The sequence below is a fragment of the Centroberyx affinis genome, unplaced genomic scaffold (assembly GCF_046629955.1).
Source record: "Centroberyx affinis isolate AG114_WGS23_722 - 3 ecotype Tasmania unplaced genomic scaffold, CSIRO-AGI_Caff_v1 ptg009781l_1, whole genome shotgun sequence".
Classification (NCBI taxonomy): Eukaryota; Metazoa; Chordata; class Actinopteri; order Beryciformes; family Berycidae; genus Centroberyx; species Centroberyx affinis.
The window spans coordinates 1-13280 of NW_027284636.1; the positions used below are offsets into that span (position 1 = coordinate 1).

Consider the following 13280-nt stretch of genomic DNA (forward strand, 5'->3'; position numbering starts at 1 on the left):
TTTGCACTCATCTGTCTGTTTGCTAGCAAGATATGTCAAAAAGTAACAAACAGATGATTTGGCTGAAATTCAGTGGACAGAAAGCCCTTAGCCAAAGAATCAGCTGATTCGATTTTGGTGGTGATCCTGATCTGGGATATCCCTCATTAAAAGATTTGGGCCTGTGGAAAAGTCAGAAATCTGGGACTTTCAAGTTGACAAACACACACACAGAAACCTACAGTTTTTGAAAGTTAGAGAATTGATCAGCATTGGCAGAGGTTTGCGCTCTGCCTTCTAGTTGAAAATAAAAATGACAAGTGACAGCTAGCGATTGCTCTTTCTGCAGGGTGCGGGTACATGACACTCTTCTAGGGAGAACAGAGCACCGGGAATTTTATCATCTCATCCAAGAGCTAAAGAGTGGCCAACTCAAGGGTATTTTCACATTGACACAATACGCGGTGCGGCTAAAGCAGAGACTAACCGGAGCACCCTGGGGAGACGTTCGCCTGCTGTGACCCAACCAATGAAAATAACTGGGGGGGGGGAACAGCAGCCATGTTTGAAAGAGCATCTTATGTGATCACAGACACAAACACATACACACACATCTGCCCAGTGTGGATGTACCTCTGTCGGGACGTCCCAGACCAGTCGTTGGGGGTGCGGTAGCGAGCGGTCCACCTCGCCCTTACAGTGTCCGTCTTCTGAGTAGCCCAGCTGGAAGGCATCTGTGGCCAGGGTGTACTAGAGAGAGAGAGAGAGGGAGAGAGAGAGAGAGAGAGAGAGAGAGAGAGAGAGAGAGAGAGAGAGAGAGAGAGAGAGAGAGAGAGAGAGAGAGAGAGAGAGAGGAGAGAGAGAGAGAGAGAGAGAGAGAGAGAGAGAGAGAGAGAGAGAGAGGAGAGAGAGAGAGAGAGAGAGAGAGGAGAGAGAGAGAGAGAGAGAGAGAGAGACACATGCTCAAGGCTATGGACACATTCATATGTATTTACATCCACACACACACACGCATACAAATATACGCACGCAGAGACTTGGAACTGTATATTAGACACACAAATCCATGCATACATACACATCTATAGAGTATCTACAGTTTCTCTTTTCATTCTGCAGTGGTGGCAGTTTGTAAAAACCCCTATGAAACTTGCCTCACCCTGATTTAAAGAGCTGCTAACCCACCTAAAAGAATAAAGAATGGGTTTCAGTGGAGAGTTTTAGTGTCCCATGATGGTCCAAATGCCGTTTCAGACACTTTTCCTCCCTGCCAAGAATAGAATTCTGTGGGAAAACACTGAATACAAAAAAATTCATCTTTTGGTGTTTTAAATGCTTTTGGTGGGAAACGCGTCAGAATCTGCCAATAGTGCTATATATTAGATAATCTGTAGTATATATATATAATATTTGATGACTGTGTCAAAGTAAACTAAGTCAAATATCTAGTTTTATCATTTATTCATTATGTTCTGATATTACCTTTCACCTATATTGTAAACAAAGAGAGCTTGGTAGAGACATTTAAGTGAAACCAGAAGTTGAGGCTCTGTTTTGAAGGTGTCCTGTAACATGACATGATTAGGGGATGCCCTCTCTCATGGCTTTGTGCCAATTGGTTGAAAGTATTTAAGAAAATATGCATTGACCAGCCACAGATCATTTCTTTGTCTCTTAGAAAACTATATAAGATCAAGTATTTTGTTTTTTAGTTGAGACATACTGATGTAAGCTTTGGGTGTGATCTTATGTCTCCTTATTATTGACTCAATAATAATCTCATTAATCTTCAAAATCAGTAAGTGGCTTGTGTCTTTACTTTGTGTATGAGTCCAGTGCTTTTGACAGATTTCCACCACAACTGGGCGACCAGAAACCTTCACCATAAGAAGCAAGAACTCGGGCACGTACGCATTGTTTTGCGTGTGCCACATTTGTACACACCCGCTTCTTCAGAAAAGGGTTAAGGATGACTCATCCGGCCATATGACTTCTTTCCACTGCTCAGTAGACCACCGTCTGTGCTCTGTGCACCGCTTTGTGTGCAAAAGTGTACATCTGCAGTAGGTGTAGTAAGCGGGGCTTGTGCACTGCAACCCGACCACAGCGTTCATACTGTTATTCATGAAACCGCATTAGATGGACATTTTTCAGTTGTTTGATTCAGAGTTACCAGCATCTATCATGGTTGATGAGTATACTCTTCTGTCCACAGTTCCGATAGTTGATGATGTCCGTCAGACTTCCATGAAATCGTCTTAACCACAGTTCCTCATTAAAAGTCAGCGAATTGAGCAGGCTTTATCATATATACACTTATTGTTTCACTTCCTCTGATTGCTGGGTGAACTCGACTTTGGCGGATAAGTGGTAATAAAGAGAAATCCACACAGCTGAGTGGACACACACACACACACACACACACACACACCTCCCACAGGTGAGCTACTGTCGGCGCGTCGGCCCAGGAGTGCTCCGCGTTGAGGCCGTTCTTCCCGTTCTTGTAGATCACGATGGAGAAGGACTTGTCGAACCACCTGGGAGACAGAGGAAGAGAGAAAGAGAGAAAGACAGAGGGGAAGGGGGTAAAGGGAAAGGGGAGAATCACGATGTATTGCGTGCCATACAGATCACAGTATGCAGAGGTGGGGGAGATGTGTGAAGGCGCTTTGTGGCCGAGTACCTTTCTGCAAACTTGGAAAAAACGATTTATGTGGCCGTTTCTGTTTTTCTTCCTCGTTTCATTGTGCTGAGTTGAGTGGTTTTCATATCGTTACGTAACGCTCCGCTTCCTGTCAAGTCACCTGACACCCACAGGAAGTCTGCCAGGATTTAATCCCTCAAAAACATGTCGCCTTACAAACTTTATATCCATGTCTTTTTTGCATTTAGGGCGTCTTTGTTAGCCAGGACCGCGGTTCATGTCATGGTTTCCAGGTTTGACGTTGTAAAGTTTGTCGTTTAGCAAGTCTGGCTCTGTCTCTCTCTGTTAAAAGGGTCGTTTCTGCTTGGGAACCGCAGCGGACAGAGAGAGAGAGAGACATACGGAGAGAGAAGCCGACGATGCCAGACGGAGGACGAGTGGAAAAGAGGAAGGGAAACTGAGAAAGAGTGAGGGATAGGTGTTTGTGTGTTGGAAACAAACAGTACAGCGGAGAGGAAATGAGACTGTGACCCGGGATCATATTATTACACAACAGAACTGTACTACAGCTAGCTCATGCAGTGTAGCTTGTTCATTTGTTAGTTTGTTGTTTTGTGGATGATATCTCAGACACCACTGTTCGGATATCAATGATGCATCTCTCGCCCCTGCGCTCCAGCAGGTTCGAAATTCCACTGACTGGCCCGAGGGATGAGTCACAATTATAGGTCAAAACATGGTGTGGGTGTATTTATTGTTGCTTGGCTCTGGGGGGAAAGACACGTTCAATCTTGCCTTGTTTATTTGGCTTTTATATGAAAGATGAAAGCAAAGGGTTGGGGTTAGACAAGAGTCAAACTGCATCAGACTGAGACAGACAGACTGATAGGCAGAAAGACAGATAGGCAGAAAGACAGATAGGCAGACAGAAAGGCAGATAGGCAGAAAGACAGATAGGCAGACAGACAGATAGGCAGACAGACAGATAGGCAGACAGGCAGGCAGATAAGCAGACAGGGGGGTCGAATAAATTGTGCTGGCTGATGCAGAGCGACTGAATTTTCACTTTCTCTCTCCTCCTCCTCTCACTACTTCTCTTTTCCCCCGTCTTTGCAGTGACCCCTAATGCCGCGTTATCATTAAAGGGGAATCCCGCGGCTAAATGGTCATACCCCGGCTCATAAAGAGACTGTGTAGAAAAGCTGAGCGGAAACGGACAGCTGACAAACTACAAATCTCATTAGATATCCGAAAAACTCACATGGCAGACTATCAGTGCGCAGTTAAGGATGCGAGATCGGCGTATTTTTCCAACATTGTTACGAGGAATAGCCATAACCCCAGGACGTTGTTCAAGGTAATAGATTCGTTAATCCCTCCCCTTCCCATAATATCGAACTTTCCCAGGAAAAAATGTGGAGAATTTCTTAATTACTTTGTGAATAAGGTTGAGAATGTCAGGACTCAGATCACTCCTGACACCCATGATCTCTCTATTTCCTCAAACATTTCAAGTTTTACTAACACATTTTGACCCCGTTACCTCTCTGACTTATATAACTATACTTTCAATGAAATCGGCTACCTGCCAATTGGATGCTATTCCGACAAAAGTCCTAAAGGAAGTGCATGGTACAGTTTGCCCGTACATTTTATCTATTATAAATGTTTCTTTAGCCGCTGGTAGTTACCCCTCTGTCTTTAAGCATGCCATAGTCCAGCCCTTGTTAAAGACACCAAACCTGGACCCCTCTGTCCTTACTAATTACAGGCCCATTTCTAAATTATCAGTCTTGTCCAAGGTTCTAGAAAAAGTTAGGTTACCCTCTGTCTCCCTATGGCTCCCTCCCTAGTCTGGATTGCTTAAAGTCCTGCCTTGCTGATATAAACTCCTGGATGTCACTGGATGCTTCCATGTTTCCACGATCCATGTCTCACTTGAGACATGGATCGTCTCAAAGGACGTACAACTCAATATTGGAAAAGTGTCCCTAATTTTTGTACATTCTTGGGTTCATCAGGGGGTTCTCCAAAGATTCAAAAGGAGCCAGGAAGCACCTTAGGGTTCCTCACTAGATGATGGCAGAATCAGGGCTAGTATTGTTTTTATATTCTCAGAATCTGCTTTGTTTATGTGCTACAAGCCCCTTTACTTTTTGGTATAGATCTCTCTCTCTCTCTCTCTCTCTCGTCTTCTTCTCACCTGTCGTAGCATTTCCCGTGGAGCAGGGACTTGGCGTAGCGGTCCAGGTTTCCCACTGGGTCCTCCCCCATCATGCCTTGCTCCTCGTCGTCCAGGGTGACGAAGAAGGCCGCCCTCTCGATGGCGTCCAGCGATCGCTTGTTGACCCCGGAGCTGAAGTGCTGCTTCCTCGTCTGGCACCAAGGAATCCTGTGACACACACACACACACACTCTAAGGCTTTATAAATGTCCAGATATTAACAAAAATCCAGGCCACACAAATTACACATGCCAGATGCCTATAGAGAAGCAAGTGATTTATTAATGTCCCCACATTTAGAAGAGGCCAGAGTTCAAAATTGGAATCTGCAGATGTTTGGTGGGACTTTCTAGTTTGTTCTTTTCGGGAAAACACTGACACTCATGAGACCCTGAAGCCTGGGAACGTCCCACATGCAACAGGCTTTGCTTCAACATGGAGCCGGTGGCAACGTCTGGCCTGCCATTTCTCAAAAGCTATGTCGCTATCCAACTGGCAAGAGAAATTACGACTGAACTTTTGAAATGCCGTGAGAAAGGATAGTGGTTTATAAATTGAGTCTTTCAAGAATTTTAGTCTTGGGCAAGCTGTCATTGTTCCCCCGGCGTCGCCGAATGTTCGTCAAGTGTCACGCTTTTATCTGGAGAGACAAAGAAATGCATTGGTAGAGAAACCGGGACGGGCGCCATTTATTTATTCAGATATTTTGCAAAACAGCATTTCAGTGTGTCCAAAGCCACTTTTTCCACTGCGGTTGCCGTGAGATTGAGCCACACCACTCGATTTGACGAATGTGTTTCCGTCACTATTTATCACATCGCTTGTTTATTAACGAAAACAAAAAAAAAAACGTCTCCGCGCGCTTCGACCGCCGCCGCCGTAGTGGGGAAAGGGACTGTGGACAAAATGTCGTCCCGCAAGACTTTCAGGATCGAGCGCTTTTTGTGCAGATACTCTGGTTCTGCTCGTGTTCCACAATAAAAGATTTGTGATCAAACCAGAAAAAAAAAAAAATGTCTCCACCTCAGGCAGGTGGAAAAACTATTTTTGTCATATTAAGGGAATGTGTTTCCATTCAGATCACAATTTGCATAAAAATACGGGGATGGAAACTATAGCTATAGACTCCTCTTTCTAAACTATGATGTTAACGTTTTCACAAAATTGATTGATCATTTATTACATCGTCTTCTTCCACGAAGCAAAAGCCACCGAAGGAACGCACATCCACAAATCCGATTGGTTCTCCAATATGTATTTAAGTCCAGAATGATATGCTTATATGTTATTAACTGACATTAAACGAAGTGCAAAACCATACCACTGTGTTACTCTGATTACTGATTAGGCTTCATAGAGATGGGAGGTTCTACTACTGTATCAGTGGCTGTATCAATCTTCAGTGGCTTACAAAATATGTGTGTGTGTGTGTGTGTCTGTCAATATTTAACAGATTAATGCTCAAGGCCCTGTCAAAGCAAGAATAAAGACTTTCCACTTGTAGACAAAAAGCTGACTGACAGTTAACTGACAAAAGATAGAATAAACACACTGAAAGTCAGAGAAAGGAATGGAAGTGTGTGTCACACCCTGTCTGACAATAAAACTGATTGCCCCTGGGGTAATGGTTCAATAATGTGTGGGTGTGAGATGGAGCAAGACAGCTAGTTGTGTATGTGTTTGTGTGTATGAGCGTAGTGGTTATGCGTTCTTGCAGCCAAGACAAACACAGTCTAAAAAGCTTGCTGAAAGACATGTAATTGGGCAAACACACTTGTACGCACAATTACATAAAACCACATACACACACACACACACACACACACAATTTCCTTCTCCTGGTTTCTGTTCTCCTTCTCACGTTTTAACATCTCCTTTCGTCACAACGCCACACCTTACAGAGACGCGTCACTCATTCATTTCTTGAGAGAGAGAGAGAGAGAGAGAGAGTTCACTCTTCCTTTCTATCCCAATTCCTCATTCTTCAACTCAAAACATTCTTTCTTCTTCACTTCTCCTTTCCATCTGTCTCCACTACTGTCTGCCGTTAAAAACTTTATTTTTTATGGATTTATGTTATTTGAAACACATATTTACAAGAGTAGGACTTTTAGTAGTAGGACTGGACCGATTCTGAACTTGCTCTCTTATTCTGTAATGCATTTACTGCTAGTGTACATGACTGTCAGTGATTTAAACAGTGAGTGTGTTTTTATAATGTGGGCGGACATCGGGGCGAAGCAATAATATAATAAGAGGGCTTTACTGTCATCATAAGGGCGGCGCAGTTATTGATTTTTCCTCCGTTTCCACAGGGATCTCCATTGAGCTGATCTGTGTTGAGACCTTGTGTTCAAATGAAAGTGAAACAATATGTAAATTTGTCGCAGTCCATCTTCAAATCTCTCACCAAGAATGCGCTTGTTGCCTCACACACACACACACACACACACAAATGAAGAAACCGGCTTACCCTCACATTATAGAAACTCTCCCACTGATTCACTTCAATTACACAGTCTATGTATATTTTTGTACTTGGGAAATGGAAAGCACATTGTGTTGCCGTGTGTATGAAATGCGCTCTATAAATAAACTTGACCTGACTTGACTCATATATCCACAGTCGGATACAAGTGGCTGGTGAGGTGGAATGTAAATCTTACTGGACTCGCACTGCACTTCCTAAAACCACTCTTTGCTTGTTTTGGCTGGAATCCAACTGGGATGCACACATCGGCTTGGGTCGGAAAAGTCTGGCGGAGTGCCAGATGGGTGGGCTGCACCCAACTCTCTGAGACCGTTCCGCCACCGTGTCGAATGAGGACGGAGAAAAGCATGACACGCACTGGCACTCTGCTGTCTCGGCGCTACGACTTGACCTCCGTCTCGTTTGTTGCTTTTAAATGTTAGCGATCTAGGAACTGAGGCTTGTGGGTGACTGTGGGTAAATGACCTGACTCCGCTTTTAGGCAATCTACTCTGGTGCCACCTAGTGATCAGCTACGATGCAGCAGCTCCTCTCATAGAGCTGATATTACTCCGTTCTTATTATTAGGCTTTAAACACACTCTTACTGTGCCTCAATTGTTATGGGATGAATCAGGGCTGCACGATATTCCCGCAAAAATTATATATATACATTTTTGTTTGCTAAGTAATGCAATTGCAATAGGAATTAGGATATACTGTATATGGGCATGGCCTTTTCTTTTCAGCTTTTTGAGATGCTGATGCGTAGGATTTGCTCAGTTTGAATAAAAGGAAAGACATCCTGTAGGCCGGAGATTCCACGCGACACGAGAGCACCTTGGTCCAGTGGTTCTCAACGTGGGGTCCGGGGGCCACCAGGGGTCCTTGAGGGGGTTCCAGGGGGTCCCCAGCAAATTGATGAATTGTTAAACTTCACCGTTATTTCATTTACAAGAAGTTAACACAGTTAGAGAATGTAGAAGAATGACTGTTTTGATCATCTCTCTACCTACAATACAGATAGTCATGGAATTCTGGACAAAATCATATCTAACAATAAAAAATATTCTCAGATTTGGGTCCGAGACAAAAATCTCATCAAATGGGGGTCCGTGGCTCTAACGTGGACTAAACTAGGGGTCCTTGATATGAAAAAGGTTGAGAATCACTGCCTTAGTCAGCCAGTCAGTGAGTCATTCAACGAACCCATCGGTCGGTCAGTCAGTCCCTACCTGTCTCCAGCAGTGAGAGCCCCCAGTTTCTCCTCCCCGGGCAGCGGGGGTGAGGGGTCGTCCAGGATCCTCTGGATCTGGTACTCGATCTCCCTGGGACACAGCAGCCGGCCGGCCCGGTACACCCACAGCTTGAAGTAGCGCCCCCTGTGGTACACCGCCACGAACTCGCTGTCCTGCCAGTGCTGCAGCACGTCTAGAGGGAGAGAGAGGGAGAGAGAGAGAGAGATTTGATTTGTACTAGCCACTGGATTACGTAGCAAGTATTTTTTCTGTAACAGTAATACTGGTAGGTATGTTTTATTATACCATATATAATTCAAAAGGAATCTTATGACACATTCACTTTTACATAGATAACATACTGAACAATAGTAGGTTCAGTGCCAGCTTTAGTTCTTGTTGCAGCCTCATTGTTTGTACCTTTCTGTATTGTCTTCCTTTTTGTTTTCCTTCACTATCATATTTCCTTTCTCTTATGTAATGTGATGGAATGTGTGGACACCAGGAGGACTAGATAAGGGGGGTCAGTTAATGGTAAACAATAAACCGAAGGATACGTATGTGTGTGTATGGTGTGTGTGTGTGTGAGTTACCAGTCTCAGCTCCTGGTGTGCGTGTTGTGTTGAACATCCTCTCACACTGAGCAGCGCACAGAGGGATGACAGTACCGGGAACACGACTCTGAGAGAGGGAGAGAGGGGGGGGAGAGAGAGAGAGCGAGAGAGAGAGAGAGAGAGAGAGAGAGAGAGAGAGAGAGAGAGAGAGAGAGAGAGAGAGAGAGAGAGAGAGAGAGAGAGAGAGAGGTTACTTTTGATTTGGTTTATTTTTCCTCACAAACATGGGTTGCATTAAACAGAAACACTGACACTCACTGGACAGTGGAGGGTCTAACACTTTCGCTTTGAGTCTGGCTGTGTGTGTGTGAATGAATCCCCAGTGTGTGTGTGTGTGTGTGTGTGTGTGTGTGTGTGTGTGTGTGTGTGTGTGTGTCTCCTGTATGGCTAAATGCGTACACCATGGTGCTATATATTAGAGGGCCAGCCTTGCTAAAAGTGTATGTACTCTTCGTACCATAAACGGCTCGATAAAAGCGTCCACTAAATGGCATGTGTTAGATGCTGTGTGTGTGTGTGTGTGTGTTTAACCTCGGAGCAGGCCAGACTTGTCAGATCCCCCAAGGCAGCAAAACAGCTGGACTTCTAATGGAAGCTTACACAACATCTACACAACTGTGGCCTTAAAATCCCTAGGGCTGGACCCGAATATTCGACTATTCGGATATTCGTTCGTTGGGTAGGTATTCGGTTTTCAATTTTGGGATTCGGATATTCGTTTTTTTAAATGTAATTTTATTTATTCTTTTTTTTTAACTTGCATTCCAACGTCAGTCACATTTGCTGATCGCCCATGGTGGCACAGAGAAAAAAGTACGACCTGAAATTCAAGCTGTCAGTTGTCAAATTTGCTGAACAAAACTCAGGAGAAGCAGCAGCAAGACATTTATCCGTTGATCTTTTTTTTTTTAATCTTTTTTCTAAGGTAGGCTACCGGTATTTTGATACGGGGCTCTCTCTCTCTCTCTCTCTCTCTGTGCTTTAGAACGTAACCGCTGTGAAACAATCAGAAAATAACGTTTTATTTATCTGATTCACCGGCTTTCTCGCTACTACCGCTCCCTCTCTACATTCACTTTCTAGCTCGCTCGACCATCTCTCTCTCTAGCTCGCTCGACCATCTCTCTCTCTCTAGCTCGCTCGACCATCTCTCTCTCTCTCTCTCTCTCTCTCTCTCTCGGGCTATTAATTGAAGTTATATGTATGTTAAGTATGTTTTCAGTGCTGTGTTTTTGTGAGGAGGAACTGTGACTATGTGTGAACTTTGTTGGGTGAACTGTTGCCCGTGTATGGAAAGCCAAGCAGTTTGAAGGTGCGTGATTCTTAACACTACCCCCCCCCCCCCCGCGCGCGCACAGCCGAAGCTTCGAATATTCGCCATTGATTACTACCGAAGCTCCGAAGCCCAAAAAATGGTATTCGGGACAGCCCTAAAAATCCCCCCCCCCCCGAAGTTTACCCCGCTGCCTCTGGACAAAAGTTCACAACCCCACAACTCAAAACAGCGGGTTCAAGTGTGGTGATTGTTCATGGAGGTTGCTAAACAACATTTGTGAAGTTCAGGAAATACCAGAAATGTGTCTCTGAATTGCTGCATGATAAATTCTAAGACGAAAGACTAAAAAGTGACGCTTTGTAGTTGATATCAACAGCAGCAGGGTTTATTTTCCCACTGAGGCCAGCCATACTGACTGTTTTGCCATTGATGTTACTGACATGTTCTCAAGATGTGACCGAGCAAGAATTTCAGATGGCTAAACCTATTGTGTACGTCTGGTGCAAGGGTGGAAATAATTACATTTACTCACATTACTGTAATTGGGTAGCTTTTTGTGTACTTTTTTGAGTATTTGCTGAAGTCGGTAATTTTATTTTTTTACTTTAAGTATGTTTTTATTGAAGTACTGTACTTACAGAGGACAGATTTTGTAGCTTCTCCATTAGCACAGTCATAACATGGCCAATTGTGGAGGCATTCGTAGTGAAAAGTCAGCCAGCAAAGAAGAGAAGAGTAATCTGGCTTCACTTTGTTTGTGCACTTTATTGTGTAATTTCTCATTTTTCCAATGAAAAGAAACTAGCTTGAACTCTGTCCTCTCGTCCTTTGAGAACTGCATGGAAAAGATCACAGCTAAGAATGTTCTGTTTTCTAAAAAAGTAACTCAGCAACTTTTAAAGTACATTTTAAATGAGACACTTTTTACTTTTAAGTAGAATTTTACACCAGTACTTTTACTTCTACTCAAGTAAAATCTTAACAGTACTTGATTACAGGACACAGTAGGACATTCTACGACATTCTCTTTCCACCACTGCTCTACAGCTCTTTGCAGAAGTTCAGCTAATATGAAACCATAGACCATTAAAATGAATATAGACTACAATATAAAAAAAATAATAGAATATAACACACAGGAGCAGAGCAAGAGAAATATGCACTCTTAATCATACACACACACACACTCGTGTTTCTCTGTAACCCTACAGTCAACACACAAGTCCTTGCATCAGGTACATATGTTATCTATATCTGTAACATGAATATAATGACAAGGTATAGTTTTTTACCTGTTAAAAAAAAAACCCTGTTTATGTGAATACAATGCACATTTTGCACATTATGTATATTTGAAATAAATTCACATTTTTTTTCATATTCTCACATCCTGCATATACTGACATTTTTATCATGCTTCGACTTATTTCATACTACATTTTTGGTCATTTTCATATCGTACATATTCTGCATTCATTCCTACTTGGTCTCAGTAAAATTTGCTGTTATTTTGCACATCCTAATTACCAGTTGTGTATGTTTATATAACTTTATATTCCTATTCATATACTGTTTTCTTTGCTGTATCCTATTATTATTTGCTACTGCTGCCATGACCCACCTTCCCCGTCACTTAAGAGTCCTTTTATCTTAAACCACACACCCACACACACTCCCTGCCAACACACCAAACAGAAACCCAACCATCCACCTATAGACACACCCATAGACAAGTGCCCCCCCCGCCCCAACCCATTAACCGATTAACCCGTCAACCCGACAGCGATGTGGTCTTACCGGTTTGAGTTCCTCCCGGTTGACCTTGCGGCGGTAGAGCAGCAGGGCGGTGATGGTGTTTCCTGCCCTGGCCGCCTGCACCGGGGTCGGGGTTACGTACAGGAAGTCCTGGAGGGGGGGTCAGGAGGGTCAGGAGGGTCATAAATACCAACACTTAAAACAAGAACAACGCACATGATACATACATATGTATAGTGTAATTACAAACAAGGAAAGACTCTCTAGATCTCTGCTTTTAGCGTTTTGAAGGTGGAAGGACAGAGGAAGGACAAGCGGAAGAAGAATACAAAATTAGATTATTGCCTTTTCTCAGGGGAAGCAAGAAGGGTACTTTTAAAGGAAAGAAGGAACATAAAAAGGGAGGAAAGAAGGAAAGAAGGTTGGAATGAAGGAGGGTAGGAAGGGAGGAAGCAAGCAAGGAAGGAGGCAAAGAATAAGAAGTAGAAAAGGTAGAAGGAGTTAAGGTTGGCGGGATCGTCTCCTTGTAACAGTCTCTACACCGCTAGCAGGGGAAAAACACTGGTAGTTGAACATCTAAGATTTAGGTTTGCAAATTATAAAAAAAAGACAAGAGAAAAGAAAAGAAATCCAAACTGGGTGTGATAAAGAAACCCTGAAACCTCAAATTCAGACAAAAACCTTTCCCAAATGTTCCATTTAAAACTAGAAAAGATTAGATTTACCCTAAGGGGGAAAAAGGCTGAGTTCAGTAAAACGTGGACCCCATTTACATCTTATTTCACTACTGTTACTGGGATATCAAATTGGAATGACTCATAGTGCTCTCTTTATGTAGTAATGCAAGAACGAGTGGATCACTGTGTGTAGCTGTATGTATGATTCCTCTTTTTTTTTCTTCTTCTCTAGTTATACATCTTTGTGTAATTTCCTTTATTATTGCCATTGTTATTTTATTTTTTTATTTTTTTAGTCAGTAGTGGACAGTTGTAGCCTACTGGGATGGGACTGGGGGTAGGACTGGGTGGTGGGGTGGATTGGGAGGATGAGTAGGAGAGACCAGGGGGTTGGGAAAGGGGAG

The 13280-nt window shown here is 43.3% G+C and overlaps 1 protein-coding gene across 1 annotated transcript; it reads right to left on the minus strand.

Moving 5' to 3' along the window:
* Positions 1-612: 612 nt before the first annotated feature.
* On the minus strand, positions 613-12344 carry LOC139640549 (carnitine O-palmitoyltransferase 1, liver isoform-like; the record flags this gene model as incomplete). Its single annotated transcript, XM_071514720.1, has 6 exons — positions 12242-12344; positions 9148-9235; positions 8552-8747; positions 4827-5015; positions 2411-2516; positions 613-729 (listed from the first exon to the last, which is right to left on the minus strand). Coding segments are annotated over exons 2-6 (645 nt in total), but the record flags the coding sequence as incomplete, so codon positions are not given.
* Between the last annotated feature and the right edge of the window lie 936 nt (positions 12345-13280).